Here is a 23,093-nt window from a genome sequence, read left to right as displayed (position 1 = left end):
CATGCATACTGGGCTCTGTCTAACTCTGCACTTTGTTGCCGGGTTGGAGAGAGTAGGCAGAGGCTCCCACTCTGCCTCGGAGCACCAAACTAGGGTGCTCCAGTCAATCCGAACGCTGCTGTCATGCGAGAGCAGCATTAGGATTGGTCGCAGGGCAGGCTGGGAGCGTGTGCCTGCAGCGAGTGGAGCGGGAACCAGAAGAGCGGCACAGCAGTGGCGGCACAGGTAAGTTTATTTTTTTTTATTTTTTATTTCTTTATGTTGTGGCCCTAGTCGCTGTTTTTCCCCTACAGGAGTCGCCCCTGCATGCTGGGGCTGAGGAAGAAGGAATGCGAAAAGGACCTGTGAGCCTTCATTTTTAATTAGGACATCATCTTCGCCACATGACCTCTTGGAAGTGTGTTTGGCAATACAAAAAAACTGATTTATGGGCAGCTCCCAGCCTTTGTAAGGTTGTGTGCTTTTGATGTGCGTGGGTGCAGGGTCACTGTTACCGACTGTGATTACGCAGGGCTCATCACCTGCGCGCATGCGCAGAGAGACTTCCGCTATAAAAAGGCTGTAAAGACATACCAAGTATTTCTAATAGAACTCACATCATTAGTATGTGATGAAAGCCGTGTAGTGGCATGCAAGGTCCTTACCCCAACACATTCCGCCTCACAAACTTGTAGTCCGCACTGGGCTACCCCAGACACCAACTCAAAGTTCGTTGTCTACAAGCCAAGTATGTTACGCTGAATAATTTTGTGGTAGAAATTTAAAGCTAAAGCATGTGTGAGGTATTCATGGGTTCAAGTCGGATTGGGTGTGTTCTCCACTAAAAGAAATAATCAAAGTTCCGTAGTTGGATGGACTTCCACAGTGGGACCTCTGGCCATTTTCACTGAAACTCATCATACCTTTTTGTGCCCAGGAGTTTTTTTTAAAACGATGTTAATAGTGGGTAGGCCCTGTGCGTACAATGATATGTCTTAAATCGTAACTTTTGGGCCCTAACTCTAATGTACCCAATTGTCCTCAGCCTCTAAAGCCGAAAATATCAAAACAAGCACAGAACCATCCCATTTTACTGTCAGAGCTCTTATTACAAATTCGGTGGAGCTGAAATGGCTTAAATAAAACAAGTTACACTGGGTTCTTGAGGTTCCAGAGGGAGGGACCTTTTTGTTTTTGTTTGTTCCAAATGTTTTATTAGTTTTCATCAAACAAAAAGAAAGACAAAAACAAAAGATGGGTATTTTAATTATTTGTGTACACTGAACTGGGTGCTAGTCGTGGTCGAGGCAGACTTTGTCCACATTGTGAGCTGCACACAACCTTGGTGCAAGTGGTGAAGTTTCTGTGATGTGGGTCAAGTTCTGGTAATATTGATGCACTAAATTAGCTCTCAGCAAGAAAGAGAGCATTAGGACAGAATGTGAAACACACAGAGCTATATTTTAATGAAGACCTTGCGTCGTTGTACAGGTTGTTTGCTTGTTGAGCTTTCCCATTGTGTAGCTGTTCTTTTGTTTCTAGGTATTGAGCGGGTGATTTTTCACCCTCGAGCTAGGGCGAAGCTAGAAGAAGCGAAATGGAGACCTCGGTGGCTGCAGATTCCCACTTGTGTGCCAGTTGTCTTATTGGCTAGCCGGAAACAATGAAGACGCCTCCATTTTGGCGATTGCCAGAAAAGCTGATTGTTCTAAAGTGCCCTTCTTTGTGGAGGCAGTAAATGCAAGCAGAAACACAAGAAGCTTTTATAATGCACTTAACTGCTTCCCTTAGGGCTGACGCTGGCACAGTAATGGGATATAAAATATTAGTCTGCTCGTTGTGTGTAGTTGTGGGAGCTTTGACGCAGGGTAACATGACACTTACTAAATATCAAAGGAGAAATGCTGCTGCTCTCATGGAAGGCCTGGCGCCTCCGCTTTGTTCATCAGAAAGCCTGACAACAAAAAACAAATATAGGGCCCAGTGGTTTCTTTCCTCGCCTTTGTGAGCGAGGCACTTCATGCTATCAAACGCTAGACTCAGCTGAATGACATCATGCAGTGATATTCTTGTTTCACTGATGACCTTAGGCATATTTATAGAAAGCATTGATAGCTGATCAGCGAGAACCACCTCCCTGTGAGGGCCTGCACACTGGGGCGGACCAGTGCGACATGGCGAGTCGGCAGAATCATGCTAGACTGCGGAGGGATGACGAAGGTGTAAGAGAGGAGGCAGAGAGGTGGCCTTAAGAGAAGGGTTAGGATAACTGGGATATTCTGGTTGGTGAAACAGACGCCATTCGAGATATGGATCAGGAAGGGACTGATCTGTTCCAATCTTTGCTAAAGTGACTGTGGACCTTGTCAGACCACTGAGTGCTGAAAAGTAGTACACCCAAGAGGCATATTTATGGGATTGTAACGCAACGCAGCGCAGCAAGTCACCTTGCTTTACAGGGAAAGGGCGGGAATGCACGTATTTATTTAAATGAAGCGCATTCCTGTTCTTCCCCCAGCACTGGAGCACAATGGGCCGCCTTGTGCCTAAGCAGGCTCTGTTGCACCATGGTGCAAGGGTGCCTGCGTTGCATGTAGGATTGTTTTTGTGCAGAAAGGAACACTTTCCTGCACAAAAGATAACCCCTGAGAGGTATATTCCTCTACCTATGCGTGCTACATAATGCAACACACATAGAAAGAGGAAGTAACAAGGAGAAATAAGAATATTTTGCCTTGTTACGCCTCCCCTGAGAAGATTCATCTTTTTGGCACATTCCCAGGTCTACCACTTATGGCAAATCTGGGACTGCATCAAAAACCAATGGAGTTGCATGGAAAAACCCACACAATGCTGATGGCATGCTCAGGGAAGAGTGAGACAGCGCAGGGATTTGCGCTGCGTTGCTTTACTCCAGATTTATGTAGACACTCAGTGCTGGGGAAGGTGGCTTTGCGTGACTTCATAAATATCATTTTTAAGCTGCGTCATGCTTGCACCACTTTGCATGGTGCAAGGGCGATGCAACAGGGCTCATAAATATGACCCCCAGTTCTTTCACTTTCCCTGTATTTGGGGGTCTGCTCTATCCCACTGACATTACAAAGTGTCCTTTTAAAGTTCAGTGTGTACCAACTCACGCTGCACTCTACCGGTCATGCTAACCTTCTTTGCATAGCCCCTTTTCTTCAGTTATTATTCAGGTGAGCAGAGGTGATCAGCATTTTTTGCATTCGCATTTTTGACAGCACCAGTAGGTGACTAGTATGTGCATGGTCGCACCATCCTGCGTGTTGCTTATCCTGAAAGGGCATGCGTCCATTGTTTGAAGATTAACTCTGGCAGGTACTGCCGCTCTGCATTGTGACAGCTTTAGATCCCTTAATGTGACCACTTTAGATCCCTTAGAACCCAATAAAGCAGATACAACACATAGCTACAGTAGTCCAGAAGACTGGAAACATAATACTCATGATTTCGACCACATGTACGTAAGAGGAGCTCTACAAACATTCAGTATGGTAACATTGGCCCACATAGGTGTCCGTTCAAGTGTGAGATTGGTGATGTTCATCGGAAGTAAATGCTACCCTCGTTGATCCGCCACAATACAAGGCCACAAGGTGATTCATCTGCATCACAGTTTGAGAGCAACATCAGCAATGAAAGAACCTTCCCATGGTCTCAGTGCCGCACCACTGGTTTCCACACAACATCCCGTGAGCAGGAGCAGCATTTCTTGAACTTGAGCGCCTGTCTACCTCTCCTAGATGACTGGCTGATTTGAGTCACAACACCTCTGCTTGCTTTGGGCCCCCACAATAAGCACTTTTTGACTCCATTATTAGTTCCTCAGCCCTCTGCTCACTCCACTTCTGCACCTTAATTTAAATGCATCCATAGTATCCAGCATGCTGAAGCACCTTCTCTGAGGCTGAGAGGGCTCTGACTGTCAAGGATGGCATCTCTCCTCTTCAGACCTGTCAGACCACTTAAGGAGTATTGTCCTTAGAGCCGGCTGGTTGATGCCATCGTGCATCCATGAGGGCTCACAGACCAGCCTTTGAACAGAAGGGGGTACAGATGGCACTCCTGAATCACCTCAAGGGTTGCCCATCATTACATCATACTCCCAATCACTGCAAGAGGCTTTTCGACCTTTGGATGGGGGAGCCTTTTTGTCCTTCACAGAGGTGTTTAACTCTTACGGGTCACAGCAGTAATCACACAACAACCTTCTTGGTAATCTTTCAGACTCTGAAATCGTCTCTCCAGACTGTCCAGTGGAAGATGGTCCTAATGTATGTACGTTTCTAACACTCTGGCTTTGTTTGGCTACCATGAAATGTGGGAACAGCTCATAGTCTCCCCATGCATGCTTACAGGGTGATGTGTTTTTCTCAGTTAATCGAATTTTAGCTCCTGTGTGCCTGATCAACATCACTTTGATTTTGTACCTGACCAAGAAAAATTGTGTTGTTTACCAACTAGCTCAGTTTGGTCAAGTTTTTGTTGGCAGCCTTCTTAAAGAGTGCCATAGGTTCGTGCTGTCTTTGAAGATCAGTGATTAGTCCCCACAAGTTGTAAAGGTTCAGGAATAAGAGCAGGTGATTCCCCACAGCAACCCTCGTTCTCTCACTCCACAGACAAATTTGCATTAAAAATGCACATCTATCCAAATAAACATAAACAGCATTTTAATTTTTAATTTCCTCTGTCGTGTACCTGTGGGTAGGAGCTGAAGGAGGAGAGCGTAGAGTTTGGGAATGGGGCTCCCCCACGTGGCTAAAATTTTAAACTGTTAAAGTCTCGTTCATGTGCCTCCAAGTGGGCTAAAATAGCCCTACCTCTTAGTAATATGAAAGATCCAATGGTTTATGAGAGCCAGAGTCACAGCTGGGGGTGACTTTCCTTTTTTAGGGTCAAGCTTGCGTCGCATGTGTTTCGCTTGCGAGACGCTTTAGGAGTCAGAAAAGGGCTAGGAGCCCCGTTTACGTCAGTTGTCTTTCATTGGTTCATGGGCTTGCCTGTTAAAATCTGCTTTCTTTCATGAGTGGAAGGCACGCATACATCATGTCTTTTCCGGTGGCTAGCCCTCCTCGAGCACAGCGACCAAGTACTGAAAACATGCAAGGCTCGCTGTTTCCCATCCGGTTTGTGGACTACTTTTTATCTTTTGTTCGCAGCGCGATGTCGCTTGGCAGAAGTCGAGCGCTTTGCACAACATTGACGATGTTACATAGTTAATTGCACTTTTGCTGGTTACGTAGATAATTGCACTTTTGCAGATAGGTTTCATTACGAGTGAACTGTAGCAGCACGAGCGCGCTGTTTTTTCTTTCAGTGTGGAAAGAAAAATCCGGTTGGGAGTTTACAACTGCTAATAGCTGCAACTCGGAGAAATGCGAGGCCCTAGTGCATTACAAATGCTTGTTATTTAAAGTTAGAGTGTTGGGCAGGAGCAAATAGCAGTTCATTCACAAATCTAAAACAAGCTATACTAAGCTGCGCATATTTTCTAAACAACCTCCTTGCCACTCCTACTATTTTTTTTTTTTTTTTAACTCTGACCGTGACTTTTTTATAGTTAATTTTTTATTGATATTATGTAATCAAACAAACCATAAGCACACATATCAGTATGCACACTGTTGTAGAGTGAGGCAGGGTCCATCACGTGCATGACTTTGAAAGCGGTCTGGTCAAGCCCTAGGCCAAAACATAGCCCCATATTTATACTTTTCTGGCGCCGCGTTTACGTCATTTTTTTAACGCAAAAGCGGCACAAACTTACATAATTTAATTTTGTAAGTTTGCGCCACTTTTGCGTCAAAAATTGACACAAATGCGGCGATAGAAAAGTATAAATATGGGCCATAGTACGTTCGCCACTTCTACCAAAGTTTGCCGTGATTTTGTGGACAGCCCCTGGCTACATAGATGGGTTCCTCCAACTTACCGCACCAGTCCATCACCTGTACTGACACTTCTTAGGTATTTAAGTTTTAAAAGTTGTGCTTCTTTTTTTCAGGGGAAAGAATGTTCGAGACACCCCGAAGACTAATGTTTTCGGTTAACTGTATTTGAAAACTAATGACCATAAATTATAGTACCATATTGACTTCTTTGTGAAGTTTCATGGATATTTTACGAAAAGTTATTGTTGTGAATATTTTTGTGGTGGCGAAGATGAGTACCAAGTTTGCAGATTTTGGGTTGCTCAATTAATATACACTTCATTTTATCGACTTAAACAATAGAGTAATATTTTAGACATGAGTAGATAACATCTAACATTCACGTTCCACATTTAAAGACATTTTCCGTTACTGCCTACTGATAAAATTATTGCTTTCATATAACCAGTCCAGAAAAATTAAGAAAACCGCGAGGGAGCTCACAAGTTTCCGGTTTATCTCTTGACGTCAGAGTGGTATTCTGCCAAACCTGTTTTTTTTTGTATCCATCCGTGTTCTGCACTGTAGAACTGAAATCAGCGGGAACAACACCGCAGGTATCCGACTCCTGGATGCTTTTGGCTAGAAATCGATAACTGGCTGAAGGTGATTTTAATGACGAGTCAAACTGCCCCAGAAGTTAACTAGCTGGGCAGGACTGTACTTCACTGTTTTGGTGATGGTAAAAACCACTAGCCCGACGGGCTTTGTTGATGACGCTGTGTCAGGGCGTACAATTGATCGTCTCATCAGCCCGTGACAGGATATGTAAATAATCACGCGCAGCATGTTGGTTACTTTGACTCTCAAGCTAACATGCTGTCTGCTTAACTCTCCTCAGAGTTGGATCACAACCGTCATCATGTTTGATGCCAAAAAACATTGCTAATTTAGCCCTACATGCCTACTATTGCCTGAGGTGGCCAAGTGCTCTATAATATGTTATTACATAGATCATTGCTGGTGTGTACCTCGCACACTGCAACCTCGTGAAGGACTGCAAGGTCTGGGTTTGAAGGCACCAGATAGAGGTGAAACTAGTGGTTATCAAACGAGTGTTGTAAGGCAGCGAGGGAAAACCAGCTGAAAGCAGGAGCACTGGAGGACCTGTGCAATGAGTGTGAAAAACGGAAGTTATATTCCAGTGCACGTAGCATCATATAGTTGCAATATTAGCCCACTCCCAAGATCTTATGTAGCAGACAGTCCAGAGAATGGCTCTCAGCAGTGCTGGGTTTCGGGATAGTTTGTGCAAAGTGATAATTCAGCAAGTGATCTGTGGAAATGGCACTCTGCAATATTAATAGTTTTACAGGGTGAGGAATTGCAGCTGGTAATGTCAATTATGTCCTTCCACATCTGCCAGCTGCAGAACAGCAGTTGTACAATGTGAGCGAAAAGAGATCAAGGAAAAGATTCACCAAACAGCTTATTCATTCCAGGACCTGGATCTTATTTATACCCCATCCCAAGACTAATGACCAGAAAGGGTGTTAATAAGACCCGGTAATGGCAGTACCAGGCCCGTGCTGCCGCCCCATTTTACCAGCCAGTTCATACCCAGGACCCAGAAGTCCAATGTGGGAAGGATCTACATACGAACATACTCTGGAAGAGGGGAGCAGTGTAGTGATGGATGAACCTCAAGTTCTTGAACATACTTAAAACAAGTAACCCCTATTATTTTTCATTGGAAGGCTGATGCTAACAATTGGGGAGGAAGTCTTACTATGAAGGGGAAGCTGGACCACCAGACCCTCTGTATACGTTCATTCAAGGAAAGCGGGGTGACGGCTTAGAATTGCCAGACAACTGGTGTACAAGTAGTGACCTGAATCCAAAGATGCATAGAACTGATGCCGGAGAATGACCGCAGCGAGTGAGTGATTGCGAATAAAGGAGAGAATGAATAGGGGGTGCAGCTTTGCTGATAGGATGGGCGAAAGCCTAGGTCTCACTTGATAGTGAAGTCATCACTATTATTAAGTATAATAACGTGGAACATAATAAATGACAGGTACCCTAATATGCTTTACATGTTTTTCCTAGGCGCCTCCTTTGCTTGCACTTTGACAAATGTCATCACAAAATTGATAGACTGTCAAAGGATATTCCTGTGTTATTTTTATTAAAGTCAAACAATAGTTGCTGGGGTCACACATGGTGACAGTGTTTGTTTTGTGATTTCCCATAGGTCAGACATCGGTGGTGTGAACTTGTTGTGAAACACAAATACACAGATGCATATGGAGATATAGAAACCTTCCTGCGGGATGACCAGGTAAGTCACTTGCACTTATTTAATTTAAAATCTGTTTAACTTTTTTTGTTTTCGAATGTGGGTGGCAGCGGTAACATTCTATCTCCTTCTTGTGTGCTCAAAAACCGAGGCGCCTAGAAACAAAGTTCAACAATATCTCCCTCTTTTCTTATACATGGAACAGCACCATCACCAGAGGACAGCAGCTGGGGCTAGTTGCCTCACCCCCCACTCTTTCCAGTGCTCAACACTGCCCTGCAGTGAGAGATTCTCTCTAGGGCAGGTCACCCTAGCGCCACTAGATGTTGCCATCAAACCAGAGTCTGCCCCTGCATCCCTATTATGACCTGAACCCCACAAAAGCTTCTGACTAGCATGAAGTGGTGTGACATGTGACTACAGCTACTGTGCTGTGTCCCAGTCATTCAACACTACTCTCCCAACCAGTCATCCACTCCTTTCTGAGTCCATGGGTTGAACATGATGTGCATAATCATATGTGAAGGAGCTGGCTGCAAATTGTAGCATTCATTTAGGCAAAAGAAGCCCAAAACGTAGGTAGCAGGCCGTTGTGCCAGTGTCCGTCTACTATGGAATTCTCAAAATGTAGACTCACACTCGTGATGTGCGAGGAAGGACTAAAGAATGACCACCAAAAGCCCGTCTGGTCAGCCGCACTCTTTGTGGTAGTGCTGTTTTCACAAGGTGATTGTACTGCTCACAGTGCCCATGCACGTCTTGGGAGAGTTGTGAAAAGGTGATTATGCATCCTTTGTATACTTGTGCTTTTGGGGTCCCCTTGTTGACTAGCTACCAACTACCCTGCATTTTGCACACACTTCTTGTGCTTTAACTGTTTTGGCCTGCTTCTCCTGCTGCTTTATATACTTAGGGTGACCAGACGTCCTGGATTTCCCCGGACAGCCCCAGTTTTCAGAGGACTGTCTCGGTGTCCTGACACTTTTGTTAATTTTAAATCAGTGTCCCGGTTGTTGGGACAAAGGTCTGGTCAACCTGCCAGTCAGAAGTGGAAGGTGTGCTCTCCTTTCACACGCAGCTCTAGAGTCTTAAATAACTGAAGAAGTAATGTATTGGTTTCTGCCTGTCTGCTGCCGCCTGCTCCCTTATATGTTTGTGTGTGTTCACATTTACAGGACAGGCCAGATCTAAAAGTGATAGTAAGGGCTTTAGTCCTACTTTTATGTCCGACATGTCCCGGTTTATTCTTTTCAAAATCTGGTCACCCTATATATACTGTAAAACTCTGTATAAAAACAGTCTTTGCTACAGGCCCCAGCCCAATTACTTACCCGACTTGGTTGCATTTTATTGCATCTCTTCCTATTTAGGGTCGAGCCTGCGTTGCATGCGCTCGCGCATGCGTATCGCAGCGAGACTCTTTAGTGTTCGGAAAAGGGCTCGGAGCCCTGTCAACGTCACGTCAGTGTTTTTTATTGGTTCTTGGGCTTGCCTAATAAAATCTGCTTGCTTTCATTAGTCGAAGGCACGCATACGTCATGCCTTTTCTGGTGGATAGCCCTCCTCGAGCGCAGCGACCAAGTACAGAAAACATGCGAGGCTCGCTGTTTTCCATCGGGCTCGTGGACTTCTTTTTCTCTAATTTACGAGCGCGATCTCGCTTGGCAGAAGTCGGGCGCTTTACATAGTTAATTGCACTTTTTCGGGTTACGTGTATAAATGCACTTTTGCCCGATAGGTGAAAAGTCGGGTTAGGAGTTTACAACGCTATCAGCTCTAACATGAGCAAACGCGAGACCCGTTGCATTGGAAATGCTTGTTTTATTTTGCTTTTACCTTTCTTCTTTGGCCATCTCCTCCCATTTCTGCTGCCAGCCCTTTCTTCAAAGTACCCCTAATTTTCAAGAAGTTTTGTAGAACCTACAAATACATGTGCTGATTTGTACTTCCACCTCTCAGCTTGCTCGTGCCGCCATCTTGTTTGTCCTTCAAAGTCCTTCCGCCAGGAACTCAGCCTAGTCTCTTTGGGCTGGATTCTGATACGCCTTCAGACGTGCGTTGGTGCCGAGGGAGAAGGAGGGTTTAAGATGCAGCGAACTTCAATTGAGGTGCCCTTGGTCGCCTGCTATGTAGAACCTTAAAGGAGTGCAGGCCAAACTCATTTATTTAGAAGATGTATTTTCAGCTCAAGGCTTCCAGGCACTGGAACAAATTACGTTAATCCATGACACACACTCACAAAACTGGCAGGATGCCACGGAGTCTGAACAAGCAAGATGAAGCCCAAGCGTAACACAGTACAGAAACATAACAACTGAAAATAAACAAGAAAGAAAAAGAAAAACAGTGCAATAGAAAATATGATGTCAACCGGAAGATAACGAAGAATGATAGCAAAGACTGAACATGACTTCACTCGAACCATGCAAGAGATGCTTTGCAGATCATCTGCTACAAAATCTAATACAAAGGGCCCTATTTTGTTTCAGACACGGAAACAAAAGTTAAAATGTAGCTTAGTGGTAAGAGGCACCAGAACAGACCCCTTTCTTCCGGGTAGGTGGCGGTGTGGCATGTTGTCTAAGGCGACTTGCCTGTACAGACATACAGTAAAGGAAGGACACGTGTTAAGGTTCTATGGTTTTCCATATTAACACGTCTAATTCCACCTCGAAGATAAACGCAAAACCTCTTTGCACAGTGAACTGTGAAACACCTTTGCTTTACAAGAGTTGCATTCCCTTCCAATTAAGTTGGGGTATTTTTTTATACGTTAAATGAACTCCATTGCAGTTTATTCCAAGAACAACTTGAAACTTCCCTTCCCAGCTCAGGGGCTTCTTTCTCGAAAGAAAAGCCTAGTTCTGCATCGTTGCCTCTGCTGACCAGCTTTGCCCCCCCCATCCCCCGAACATGGAACCTGTGTCGTCCTGGTCTGTGTCGGTGAAACAGTCGACGAGGCGGAGAGGAGGCCCAGTCTTTGCTCCTTAGGGCTCTTGTTCACTTCGAGTCACTTCTGGTGAGGTCCACCATCCCGGCCGAGATAATCTATATTCCTCGGAAGTCTGCTGGCAGGTCAATTGTTGTTACTTAGGAAGGCACATTTGTGCATGGTAGTAGCTGGTCAATTCGTTGTGGAACACTCCCCTTCATTCCTCCTCACAGAGTGCATTTGATTTAATCATGTCATCTTTGTTATGCAGAACCCTACACCTTCCTCATCATCCTGTGTTAAGGAGAGCAACTCTCTGGTCCTCCTGCGTCTCTATTCCTACATCCTTCTCCCCCTGCCCCCTCCCCCGTACCCTACCTTTGAGCACCGCCTCTCCTTGCAGCTGCACATGTACATCCAGTTAAACTGCACGGTTAGAAAGCACAACAGGCTGGATTAATTGCACATCTCTTCCATGCCTGACTGGCCTATCGCACAAGCAACACTGGACAAGCAGAGGGGGCTACTAGGTAGTTTATTAAGCAGGGACAGTGGCTGTTTGGCAAAGCCTAGGGACCAACGCATTGTTTTAGGTAATAAGCATTGGCAAAGCCAGTAGGCCTGACCTTGGCAAGCAGATGATATATCAACTATATCCCACTCCATAAAAACGAGGAACAAGAAAAAAAGAAAGTAAGCTACTGCCTACCCGTGGCAGCAGTATGCGTACAATAAAAACATGTATATTATTAAAAAATCTTGATTGCATATAATTTGAGTAGAACACTAACGGTGCTTTTTAGCAGGCAGGTTTACTTAAAACAAATATAACCCCCCTTTTATGTTTAACGCATATCACAGGGAAATATGATACTACTTTTCGTTTAAAAAGGTACCATAGGTTTTGAATTACTAAGGGCCTGATTCTAACTTTGGAGGACGGTGTTAAACCGTCCCAAAAGTGGCGGATATACCACCTACCGTATTACGAGTCCATTATATCCTATGGAACTCGTAATACGGTAGGTGGTATATCCGCCACTTTTGGGACGGTTTAACACCGTCCTCCAAAGTTAGAATCAGGCCCTATATCTGGAGGGCAGGAGCAGTTTAAACACGCAAGGATGACAAAAATAAAGTGTAAACAATGGTGAGAAAAAAACATTGTCAGTGTAGAATATTGTCCTCACAGTAGCAATAGTCAGTAAGGCTTATAACAGACCCTGCCGTTTACAAAATACCACTCCATAAGTATTTCTTTTTAGTGGGACCAAAGTACAATTATATATGTTTTTTCGGATACATTTTATTCATCTTTTCTTACCAGCGGCCTGGAGCGATTATTTTTACATTCAACCCTCCTGAGTGTTTGCAGTATTTGGTGATATTTTCCAGCCACTGTGTTTTGTTTAGGCTCTATGCTTTTAAAGGATGTACAATTTAAAGCCAGAGTAAATGTTATTAATTGTGACAGTGCATTTGCCTGATCTATGAACGCACTATTATTGCCTCTATATTAATTGTATGCAGTGGCTAACGCTTTCAAATATGTCAGCACTAAACTGGAATTCTGCACACATTTAATACTGCATTTAAAAGCATACATGCAAAGCAAAACTGACATACACTTAATTCCTGTGTTTGTGAACGTAAGAGTAGATATGGTCCATGTCAGAACCCCTTTCAGGGCACACAGGGGTTATTGGACCTAACCATTGTGGTGGAGGCCTTTCACTCCTGATGTCCTGGGACCTGACGTACTATGGATCCTGAGCAGCTGGGCCAAGTACCCCAGTCTGCACTTGACTCTCAGTGGTAGCTGTGTTCAAGCACCAAGGCTTCCTTCATGGTGGTGTTGATGGTGGTGGGGGTTTTGAGATGTCAGCACAGTACAGGTCAGTGAACATGACTCGTAACGCAAAGTGCAAACAGTATGAACAATAAATCTGTGTCCAGTCAAATACTTGCTTTTATAAGAAAAAGTAGTATTTTATTTCTGCACTTGCAAAGGTATACAACAGAAACATCAACACAATCCCCTTGAAGTCGGGGCTCTAGTAGTTGTCAGGCAATTACCTGTCCCACCCTCCTTTGTGTAACGTATTTAGGGTTATTCTCCACTCACAGGTGGCTACATTAAGGGTAAGCTCAGTATTAGGCCATAGTCAAGAGTTTCCCTTTGGCTCCTCAGGTGTTAGTCAAAAGTGTCTATGGTGCAGCAGCATCATTAGCAGCGAGTCACCCAGGTCCCAACCGGCCCAGTTCACATCTTACTCACTCTTGCAGCACTGACTAGTTCAGCTGTACATTGGGTGCCCTCAGCGCAAGCACCTGCCAGTCTTGCTCTGTTCTGAGAAGTTCAGGCTGCACCCAGCGGCGCAGGCTCTCTCTCTCTCTCTCTCCTTAACAGTTCTCTCACTTGTCAGATCAGCTCTCAGCTCACGAAGATGCAGTACGTTGGCTTTACCTAGCAGTAGGATGGGGGTAATCTTTTCTTAAGCTCCAAACTGGAGCCATCAAAGTTGCAGTGTCCTTATTGGTGATTCAGGGGTAGTTTCCTTGCTGTGTGAGTCCAACCTGCCAAACGTAGCCCCAGTCTCTTATTTGGGCGGTGGCCAAATTCTTTTCCAACGTTTGTACCAGCAGCCCTTCCTGACAAAGCGTTGCTGCAGTACAATATAATAAGGGTGCAGTCTCTTCAAATACAAGTGCCCCTGCAACTTTACCGGTCGCCCCCTGCAGTACAGACTTAGCAAGACCCACACAGCATGCAACACATGGCTCAGTCTGCAGTGGCACTCTCCTGGCACTTCACACAGGCACAGTGGTGCACATCTGAACACGCACACCTTGCAGAGGGAGTCCTCACAGTTGGGCTCCCTACTGGACCTAGCTCCCATTGACGCAAGCAGGCAGGCGCTGGTACTTCAGTCTCTGTCCCGTCACCCAGCAGGGAGACTAACAGGCCTTTGCCTCCAGTCTTGCAGCATTTCCCCTTCTCACATAGGCCTTCTGACTGCTTTGCAGATGACAACGTTTGGGGTCTCAACCTCCCCTTCTAATAGACCATTTCCAGGTACCAAAATGCAATTTAGAGTCCGGACCTTTGAAGTGTTATGTCAGGATTCTGCTTCTTTTGAAGTAGACACTTATCTTTTTCTTTCCTAATGAAAAACGGTCTGTCCCACAATACAATTCATGGGAGTGATCAGAGCTCCCACCTGGATGTCAGCCACAGTGATGTGTGCAACAAAAGGTCAGTCCCAGACTTCCGGCCTACTCTTTTATGATCCCCTTATCATACCATCTCCTTTCCTGAGATGCGTCCAGGCCCCTTCCTTCTGATCTATCATTGAATAAAAGAGCACTCTTAAAATGTAAAGGGAGTCTCTGCCTTTTCTCCTCAATTGTGTGTCCCACACAGCTCACAGAAATGCAACAATTCACAAATCTGTCAGGGGAAATATCTCTGCTCCTCCTGTCAGCACCAGGTAGGCCAGGGCTTCCCAAAATGGAACACAGTGTCCTCCATATAAGGTGCCACTGCAGGCACACTTACTCAGTGTACATTCTTAGCACACTTACTGTCCAGCACTATTACCTCCATACTTTGTGCCATTACAAGTACCCAGGCATTCAGCACACACACTTAGTCTGCATGCACTGTTCAGCACTGAAGCTTTTCCATAAGGGTGTGCTGTTTACAAACACACACTGCCAGCACACACACACTCACCATGTGCGCATTGCACAACACTTCACCCTTCCTGTATTGTACTTCACGCAAGCACACATACACCCAGCCCATGCTTTCATTACACACACGCACTGCACATCACTACATCTCTCATTAAATGTATTCCTCACTACCCTGTACATGCACTAATCACACATTTACTACTGTATCCCTGTACCGTACCCTTCCCAGGCTCGCACACCTCCAGTGCAGTCACTACTTCAGTGCTGCTCTCCACATCTACCTGATGTAGGCCAAGGGGTGAGTTAAATACACAGCAGGGGATCTTTTAAAAATGTGACTGAGACTGTAGGCCTCCGTCCAGTGACATAGGATAAAAAGGCCCTGTTATCTACTACTGACCACTACATGGTATGCTGCCACCACTGCACTTTTGGTGCATAACTGCTGGTGAAGGTAGCCTTCCACCACTATGAGGGAAGCCCTTTGGGTGCTCCTCCTGTTCCAACAAGACTGCAGTCTGTGAGACAAGCTTATGTCATGGCAAAAACGCATGAACCATGTTCGCCTATGACAAAAAAAAAAAGCATTCAGCAAACTTTAATATTATATGCTCAAGGAGTCCATCCAGATGTGGCAGGAAATGTATAATAGCCAATATGTATGCTGAAGAATGCACACAGGGGTGACCGGATGCAGCCTACAGGACTGTATTTATCAGTCGGGCATAGTATATGCTTGGAGGAGATCCAGACAACAGTACAGTTGGGCACTCGGGGCAGGGGTACACGTCTCTTACCATGCAAAGGACTTTTCCGTCCCAATAGTCCATGAAGAGAATTTTCCAAGCAAAGTCTCTGATCACAGAAGTAGCTGGATTGGTTTGACCTGACTGTCATGTCCAAGTCTTTCTTTTCAGTAAAATTTCATCTGTTTCACACCATTTCATTCAAGCTGCCGTCTCCTGCTTCTATCCTTTTTATTGATTTTTATAGTATTGTATTTTCTTTTATGTAGTGCTTCCTACACTTGATGGGGCTCCGAGGCCATGATTTGCACAAAGTAGCATACTTCAGTGTAAGAGTGCTTTGGATGGAAGAGGGACTGTTATGAGACTTGTTTGGGTAGAGTTTTGATGTTAAGCCTGAGGACCAGGGTTGTGCTCTTACGTTTTTTGAGTCTCCTAGACATATATTTGAAGTGGAAATGAGTGAGAGATAGGAAGCTTAAACATTATGTGCATTTTTACCAAAACATAAAACGAGTGCAGTGTGTTATATGTGACAAATGTTATGGTGTCATGCACCTCTATCAAAGACCTCGTTTCCTGCACTGCTCTTATCACCCTAGATAAGATGCAGAGTATCCAGGCCACGTCACAGCAAGCGTATAGCCGAGCATTGATATGGGAGATAAGTGTAGGAATAGATGCAGATACCTGCCATGTTTTGAATGGTCAGTCTAATCCCTTACACAGCCAGCAACTGGATGTGCTGTCATGGCTTCACAGTTGACAGGCAGAAGGGCAACCAACAGGAATGGGCATTATGCAGTTGATCATAGTAAGTAACTTGAGGAGTCCACCCAGAAGTGTCAGGAAGAAACCTATAGGAATGGCATATTCCACAACAAGCCATAGTATTACTATGAAGGGTCCACTGTAGACCGACAGAGCAACAGTTCAACAAACTGTAATATTGTATGCCCAGGGAGTCCATCCAGACGTGGCAGAGAACAACCCATAGGAAAGGAAATTTATAATGGCCATGATCTTTGCTGAGGAATGCATGCAGGGGTGACAGGACGCACCCCAAAGGACTGCATATTTTTCAGTCAGCCATAGTATATGCTTGAAGGAGTCCAACCAAGCGTGACAGAGGAACAAAACATAGGAATGAGTTGCATAACCAGCCATGTTATATGGGATGAGGCATCCATGCAGGAGTTCTTGAGGTCCATGATAATCGGAAGGATGCAACCAGCCATGTTCTGAGGAGTCATTCCAGAAGTGGAGGAAAGCAACATTTTGGAATGGCGCTAGCTATTGTATATGCCCAGAGAAATTCAGCGAGGTGGGACAGGGAGAAATCATTAGTAGTGAGTAATATACAGCTAGCCGTGATACTTTTTCTGAGGTGTCCATCAAGGAGTGCATTGGTGCCTTTCGGTTTCAGTGGAAGGGGGAGGCCAGGCCCCATCAGTTCTCTGAGCTGGAGTATTATTTTATAATTGGGGACACAATGTGGTGGTATTCACCATTTTTTCTTCTGTTGGCATCTCATTTTAGAATGGCCATCGTTGTTTAGACACGCTCTAACTCTGCCCTCATACCATGTGTAGACTGGGCTATATTAATACAGAGGTTTTGCCTCCGCACAGCAGACGTGCGCTGCGGGCACGCAGAGGCCAGCCTGTCTGCACATGCTCCGGGTCCAGGGCCCTGAATTTTTACCAATTTTCTCCAGAAAGGTGTTGTTCCAGTGAGTTTCTCCTATTACTGAGGTTCATTACACCAAGTATGGTTTTGTCCTGCAGCGCTCCTTAATCTTCCAACCACCTAAAAAGTATTTTACTGTCAATGGCTGAGAAAGGCAACAACAGGATTCCTACGGGGCCAGTTACAGTAGTGTGGACCTTATCTATGGAGGAGGTTGAGGCTCCGCCTAGGGGTGTGTGGGTGCCAGGTGAGTGTTAGCCTCTGTATGGCATTAAATGTGGTCTGAACCACACTAAGTTGTTGCTAATGCTCGTAGAAGAGATTCACATGTTATTTGAAGATAATCATTTGGACAGTTTATCACCAAAAGATGGATAAATTATGATTCTGACCCTTTGATAGCCTTTGCCACACCAGCTGGTTGCGTTATTTATACTGTGAACAGTCAAAAAAAAGTTGGAGGAGGGGTTGCTTTAGTGTGTAAAGAATCCTTTGTTTGCTCCCCCTTGCTGGTTCTGCAGGTACAGGGTATCAAACTATATGCCATGTATTTAACTATAAAACATGAGCGTTCAGTAAAATGTTTACTAATATATAGACCTCCAAGCCAGTTAAGAACTTAATTAATTCATTTCCGGAAATAGTCTTCACTATCTCCTGCGGAAGTGAATCTTTAGTGGTGTTGGGGGATCTACATGTAAATTTTGCCAAGGACCTGAATGCCAATACCTCTCAGATTGTTAATATCTGTTCAGCTTTTGAGAGGATACAGCTGCTTCACCAACCCACTGGTATGGCAGGCCATATATTGGACCATATTTATGCCAGAGAGGGGTTAATTAGTATGGAAACAGTTGAAGAGGTTCTATGGTCTGACCAAAAAGTTGATTTCTTTGCGCCTAGATAAAGACATGTGTCTTTCCTTCTTGGCAGCCACCCGTCACTAAGCACTATAGGGCTTGGTCTAAATGTGATAAGCCGAGCTGAGCAGTGTTGTCACTTAAAAGTAGAACTTCATTTCATAAAACATCACAAAACACCATTGGCTCCCTGGTATGCCAAAGCATTTGGTACAAGCTTAAAGATCTGGAGACAAGACTACTCTGAAGTTGGAAGGAAGGCCTACAAGGCAGAACTTAAAATGTATGAATGGCTTATGAAAACTTGTTGGGGGAAACTACTGCTATAATAAAATAGTATCTGCTAATTACTCCACTAGAGAACTCTTCTCAGTCTACACATATTTAGCTAAAAGTACTCATCTGCCTAAAGTCTTATACTCAGTTCAGATTTGGCTGATTTTTTTTTCAGACCCACATTGTATTTTTTTGTCAACATTTATACCTAAAGGGACGCCAAAGGAAGGCTCAGAGCCTGGCATTGTTGAGCAATTCAGGCCAAAAGGATTGGTCTGAGTTCTGTTCTATCACTGAGGAAGAAGTAATAGCTGAAATATCCCAGAATAAATCAAGTTCTCCTCTTGACCCTTGCCTTAAGGGGATCTTTAAAGATATGGTATCTTTTCTCTCTCACTGGATCACAATGATGTGTAATAACTCTTTTTTAAAAAGGGATTTTCCGGCCATTTGTAAAACAGCACTAGTTACGCCACTTTGGAAAAAGGAAACACTGGATCCTAACGTTCAAACTACCATCCTATCTGTCTTCTTCCACTTTTTCCAAAATATTGGCAGATTGAGTCACTAAACAGCTAGCTTCATATTGTGAGAAAGACGGAGTGTACAATAAGCATCAATCTGGTTTTTGATCGTGCTTTAGCAACTGCTGTTAATGATACATGGATGATTTTGGATGCTGGTAACTGCTGCACTCATACGTCTTGACCTGTCGGCCGTGTGTGACATTGTCTCACATGCTATTTTACTAAAAAGGCTCATCTCTATTGGTCTGAGGGATCAGCCACTTGCATGGTTTGCATCTTTCCTAAAGAACAGAGCAAGCAGTGCAGATGGCATCTTTTTGTTCAGTTTTTAAAGATATCACCTGTGTATGTCACGCAGGGGTCTGCCCTTAGTCATATGCTTCTTAATATATATGTGGCCACTCTGGGAGGCCTTATTGCTTCTTTTGGATTCAATTTTATGGGTACGCTGATGATACCCAAATAATTATCCATATGGAGGGTGATAACTCACAACTTTAGGAGCAATTCAGAGACTGTATGATTAAGGTGGCCAACTAGATTAATGACAACTCTCTCTGCCTTAACTCTGATATGACGAAAGTCCTGATTTTTGGGAATGCTTTCATCTAGTCCCATATATAGTGGCCTCATTCTTTGGGCGAATGCCTGTTACCCGCCCACCTCAGCTCAGAATCTTGGATAGCAGACTCTCTTTTGAGTTGCACATCAATAAGTGGATGTCTACAAGCTTCTGAGACAACTCAGGAAGATTACTCAGTTTATTCCGCAAGATTCTAGGTAGAATCTGGTGCAGATTTGATGCTAAGTAAACTGGACTAATTAATAAATTAATAAATATATATATGTGAACAAGGTCTGGTGAGACCGAAACGCGTCAGGGGATTCCTGTTTGTTTGTTTATGATCTCACTAATGTATTAAAAGTTAAGGTATTTTTGGCACAACGACAGAGTGCGGTTTTCTCTTGCTAAAACAGAAAGAGAATCTTGTTTTTTGAATATATATATATATATATATATATATATATATATATATATATATATATATATATATATATGTTCGATGGCATGTGTAGCTGCAGATACACATGCTGTGCACATCCCGCCATCTGGTGTTGGGCTCGGAGTGTTACAAGTTGTTTTTCTTTGAAGAAGTCTTTTCGAGTCACGAGACCGAGGGACTCCCCCCATTTCGACTCCATTGCGCATGGGCGTCGACTCCATCTTAGATTGTTTTTTTTCCGCCATCGGGTTCGGACGTGTTCCTTTTCGCTCCGTGTTTCGGGTCGGAAAGTTAGTTAGAATCTCGGAAAAAACGTCAGTATTGTTTGCGTTCGGTATCGGGTTAGTTACAACAAGATCAACACCGAATTTAGAAGAGTTCCGGTGGCCCTTCGGGGTTTTTCGATCCCTCGTCGGGGCCTGGTCGGCCCGGCCACGTGTGAATTCAAGGCTGATGGAACGGACCCCATTCCGCTTCTGTCCAAAATGCCATAACAAGTATACGGATCAGCATCTGGTCTGTAACTTGTGCTTGTCCCCAGAGCACAAGGAAGATACTTGTGAGGCCTGTCGAGCGTTTCGGTCCAGAAAGACATTAAGAGACCGAAGAGCCAGAAGACTGCAGATGGCGTCGACGCCGACAGAACAAGAGCGTTTCGAGGAAGAAGAGGAAGCTTTCTCTATCCAAGAGTCGGACTCGGAAGAGCTCGAGGCCGAAGAAACGCCGAAAACCGCGAGTAAGACGTCGAAACATAAGACTCACGAGAAGTCAACAAAAGCCCAGGGGACGCCACCGCCAACAGGCCATGGATTAACCCAAACAAGCGGTGACCGAGCCAAGGCACCGAAAAAGGGCACGCTGGTGTCGAAGTCATCCGACTCCGGTCGAGATACCGCCACACAGCAATCTCGGACCCGGGACATCGGCTCCGAGAAATTTCGGCACCGTCATAGCGGCACCGAACAAATTAGGCATCGTGACACCACCACGCCGAAAATTACAAAGGTTTCTTCGGAGCCTAAAAAGACCTCAGAAAAAGTTTTGGTTCCGAAACATCCAGCCTCGGAGCCGAAAACAGGTTCCTATACAGAGGAACAAGGATTGGCCTCCCAAATGAAAAAACATAGATTTGGAGAGGAACTTCAAGCTGTAGAGCCAGACTATACTTAAAGGAGGCTCCACATTCATCAAGACACAGGGAAGATAACCACTCTTCCTCCAATTAAGATAAAAAGAAAACTTGCCTTTCACGAAAAGGACAAGGAGCCACAGGCAAAGGTGGCAAAGAAAACAACTCCACCACCATCAGTGCACACATCACCAGTAGCAACTCCTCCACTGATGCACTCCCCGACTCATACTGCTATGAGTCAAGATGATCCCGATGCATGGGACCTTTACGATGCTCCAGTATCGGACAACAGCCCAGACTTGTACCCTACCAGGCCGTCCCCTCCTGAGGACAGTACATCTTACACACAGGTGATCGCAAGGGCAGCTGCTTTCCATAACGTCACCTTGCATTCAGAACCAATTGAGGATGACTTCTTGTTTAACACGCTAACCTCCACTCATAGCCAGTACCAAAGACTACCTATGCTCCCAGGAATGCTAAAACATTCAAAACAAATCTTTCAAGATCCTGTTAAAGGCCGAGCCATAACTCCAAGAGTGGAGAAAAAATACAAGCCACCGCCAACAGATCCTGTTTATATTACAACGCAGTTAACTCCAGACTCAGTAGTTGTCGGGGTAGCTCGTAAGAGAGCAAACTCTCATACCTCGGGAGACGCACCACCTCCAGACAAAGAGAGTCGCAAATTTGATGCTGCAGGCAAAAGGGTTGCAGCACAAGCAGCAAACCAATGGCGCATTGCCAATTCGCAAGCGCTTTTGGCAAGATATGACAGAGCGCACTGGGATGAGATGCAGCATTTGATAGAACACTTACCCAAGGAGTTCCAAAAAAGAGCACAACAAGTGGTGGAAGAAGGACAAAGTATCTCTAATAATCAGATACGGTCTTCAATGGATGCAGCAGATACGGCTGCAAGGACAGTAAATACTGCAATAACAATAAGAAGGCACGCATGGCTCCGCATGTCAGGTTTCAAGCCAGAAATTCAACAAGCCGTGATAAATATGCCATTTAATTAACAGCAGTTGTTTGGGCCGGAAGTCGACACTGCTGTTGAGAAACTCAAGAAGGACACTGATACGGCAAAAGCCATGGGCACACTCTACTCCCCGCAGAGCAGAGGCACCTTTCGCAAAACACCTTTTAGGGGAGGGTTTCAAGGACAACCTACAGAAACCACAACATCACAAACAAGGCCCACTTACCAAAGCCAATATCAGCGGGGAAGTTTTCGGGGGCAATATAGAGGGGGACAATTCCAAAGAGGTAGAGGAAAATTCCAAAGCCCCAAAAGTCCTCAAAATAAGCAGTGACTCAAAAGTCACCCATCCCCATCACATAACACCTGTGGGGGGAAGATTAAGCCAATTTTACAAACATTGGGAGGAGATAACAACAGATACTTGGGTACTAGCAATTATCCAGTATGGTTATTGCATAGAATTTCGAGAATTACCTCCAACAGTCCCACCGAAAACACACAGTATGTCGAAACAACATATAAATCTTCTAGGATTAGAAGTTCAAGCATTGCTCCAAAAAGAGGCAATATAATTAGTACCAAAACAAGAACTAAACACAGGAGTTTACTCACTGTACTTTCTAATACCCCAAAAAGACAAAACTCTAAGACCTATAGTAGATCTCAGAATATTAAATACATACATCAAATCAGACCACTTTCACATGGTTACATTACAAGAAGTAATCCCACTGCTCAAACAACAAGACTACATGACAACACTGGATCTAAAGGATGCATATTTCCATATACCAATATATCCTTCACACAGAAAGTACCTAAGGTTTGTATTCCAAGGGATACATTACCAATTCAAAGTGTTGCCATTCGGAATAACAACTGCACCAAGAGTTTTTACAAAATGTCTAGCAGTAGTAGCTGCACATATCAGAAGGCAGCAAATACATGTGTTCCCGTACCTAGACGATTGGTTAATCAAAACCAACACGCAAAAACAGTGTTCACGACACAAATTACGTCATAGAAACCCCACACAAACTAGATTTCTCAATCAATTACTCAAAG

At 44.5% G+C, this 23,093-nt stretch overlaps 1 protein-coding gene across 9 annotated transcripts in view; it reads left to right on the top strand.

Moving 5' to 3' along the window:
- The window catches only part of AOPEP (aminopeptidase O (putative)), a 1,364,679-nt gene that overhangs the window by 1,314,101 nt on the left and 27,485 nt on the right, over positions 1–23,093 (top strand). For all 9 annotated transcript variants that reach the window (XM_069228080.1, XM_069228005.1, XM_069228042.1 and 6 more), the window contains one exon: positions 8,131–8,217. In XM_069228080.1, coding sequence (XP_069084181.1) covers positions 8,131–8,217 — 87 coding nt within the window. The remainder of the gene's footprint in view (positions 1–8,130; positions 8,218–23,093) is intronic.

This window comes from Pleurodeles waltl, chromosome 1_1 (assembly GCF_031143425.1).
Source record: "Pleurodeles waltl isolate 20211129_DDA chromosome 1_1, aPleWal1.hap1.20221129, whole genome shotgun sequence".
Taxonomy (NCBI): Eukaryota; Metazoa; Chordata; class Amphibia; order Caudata; family Salamandridae; genus Pleurodeles; species Pleurodeles waltl.
Note: the sequence above shows the minus strand (reverse complement) of the source record. Positions and strands in the feature narration are given on the sequence as shown.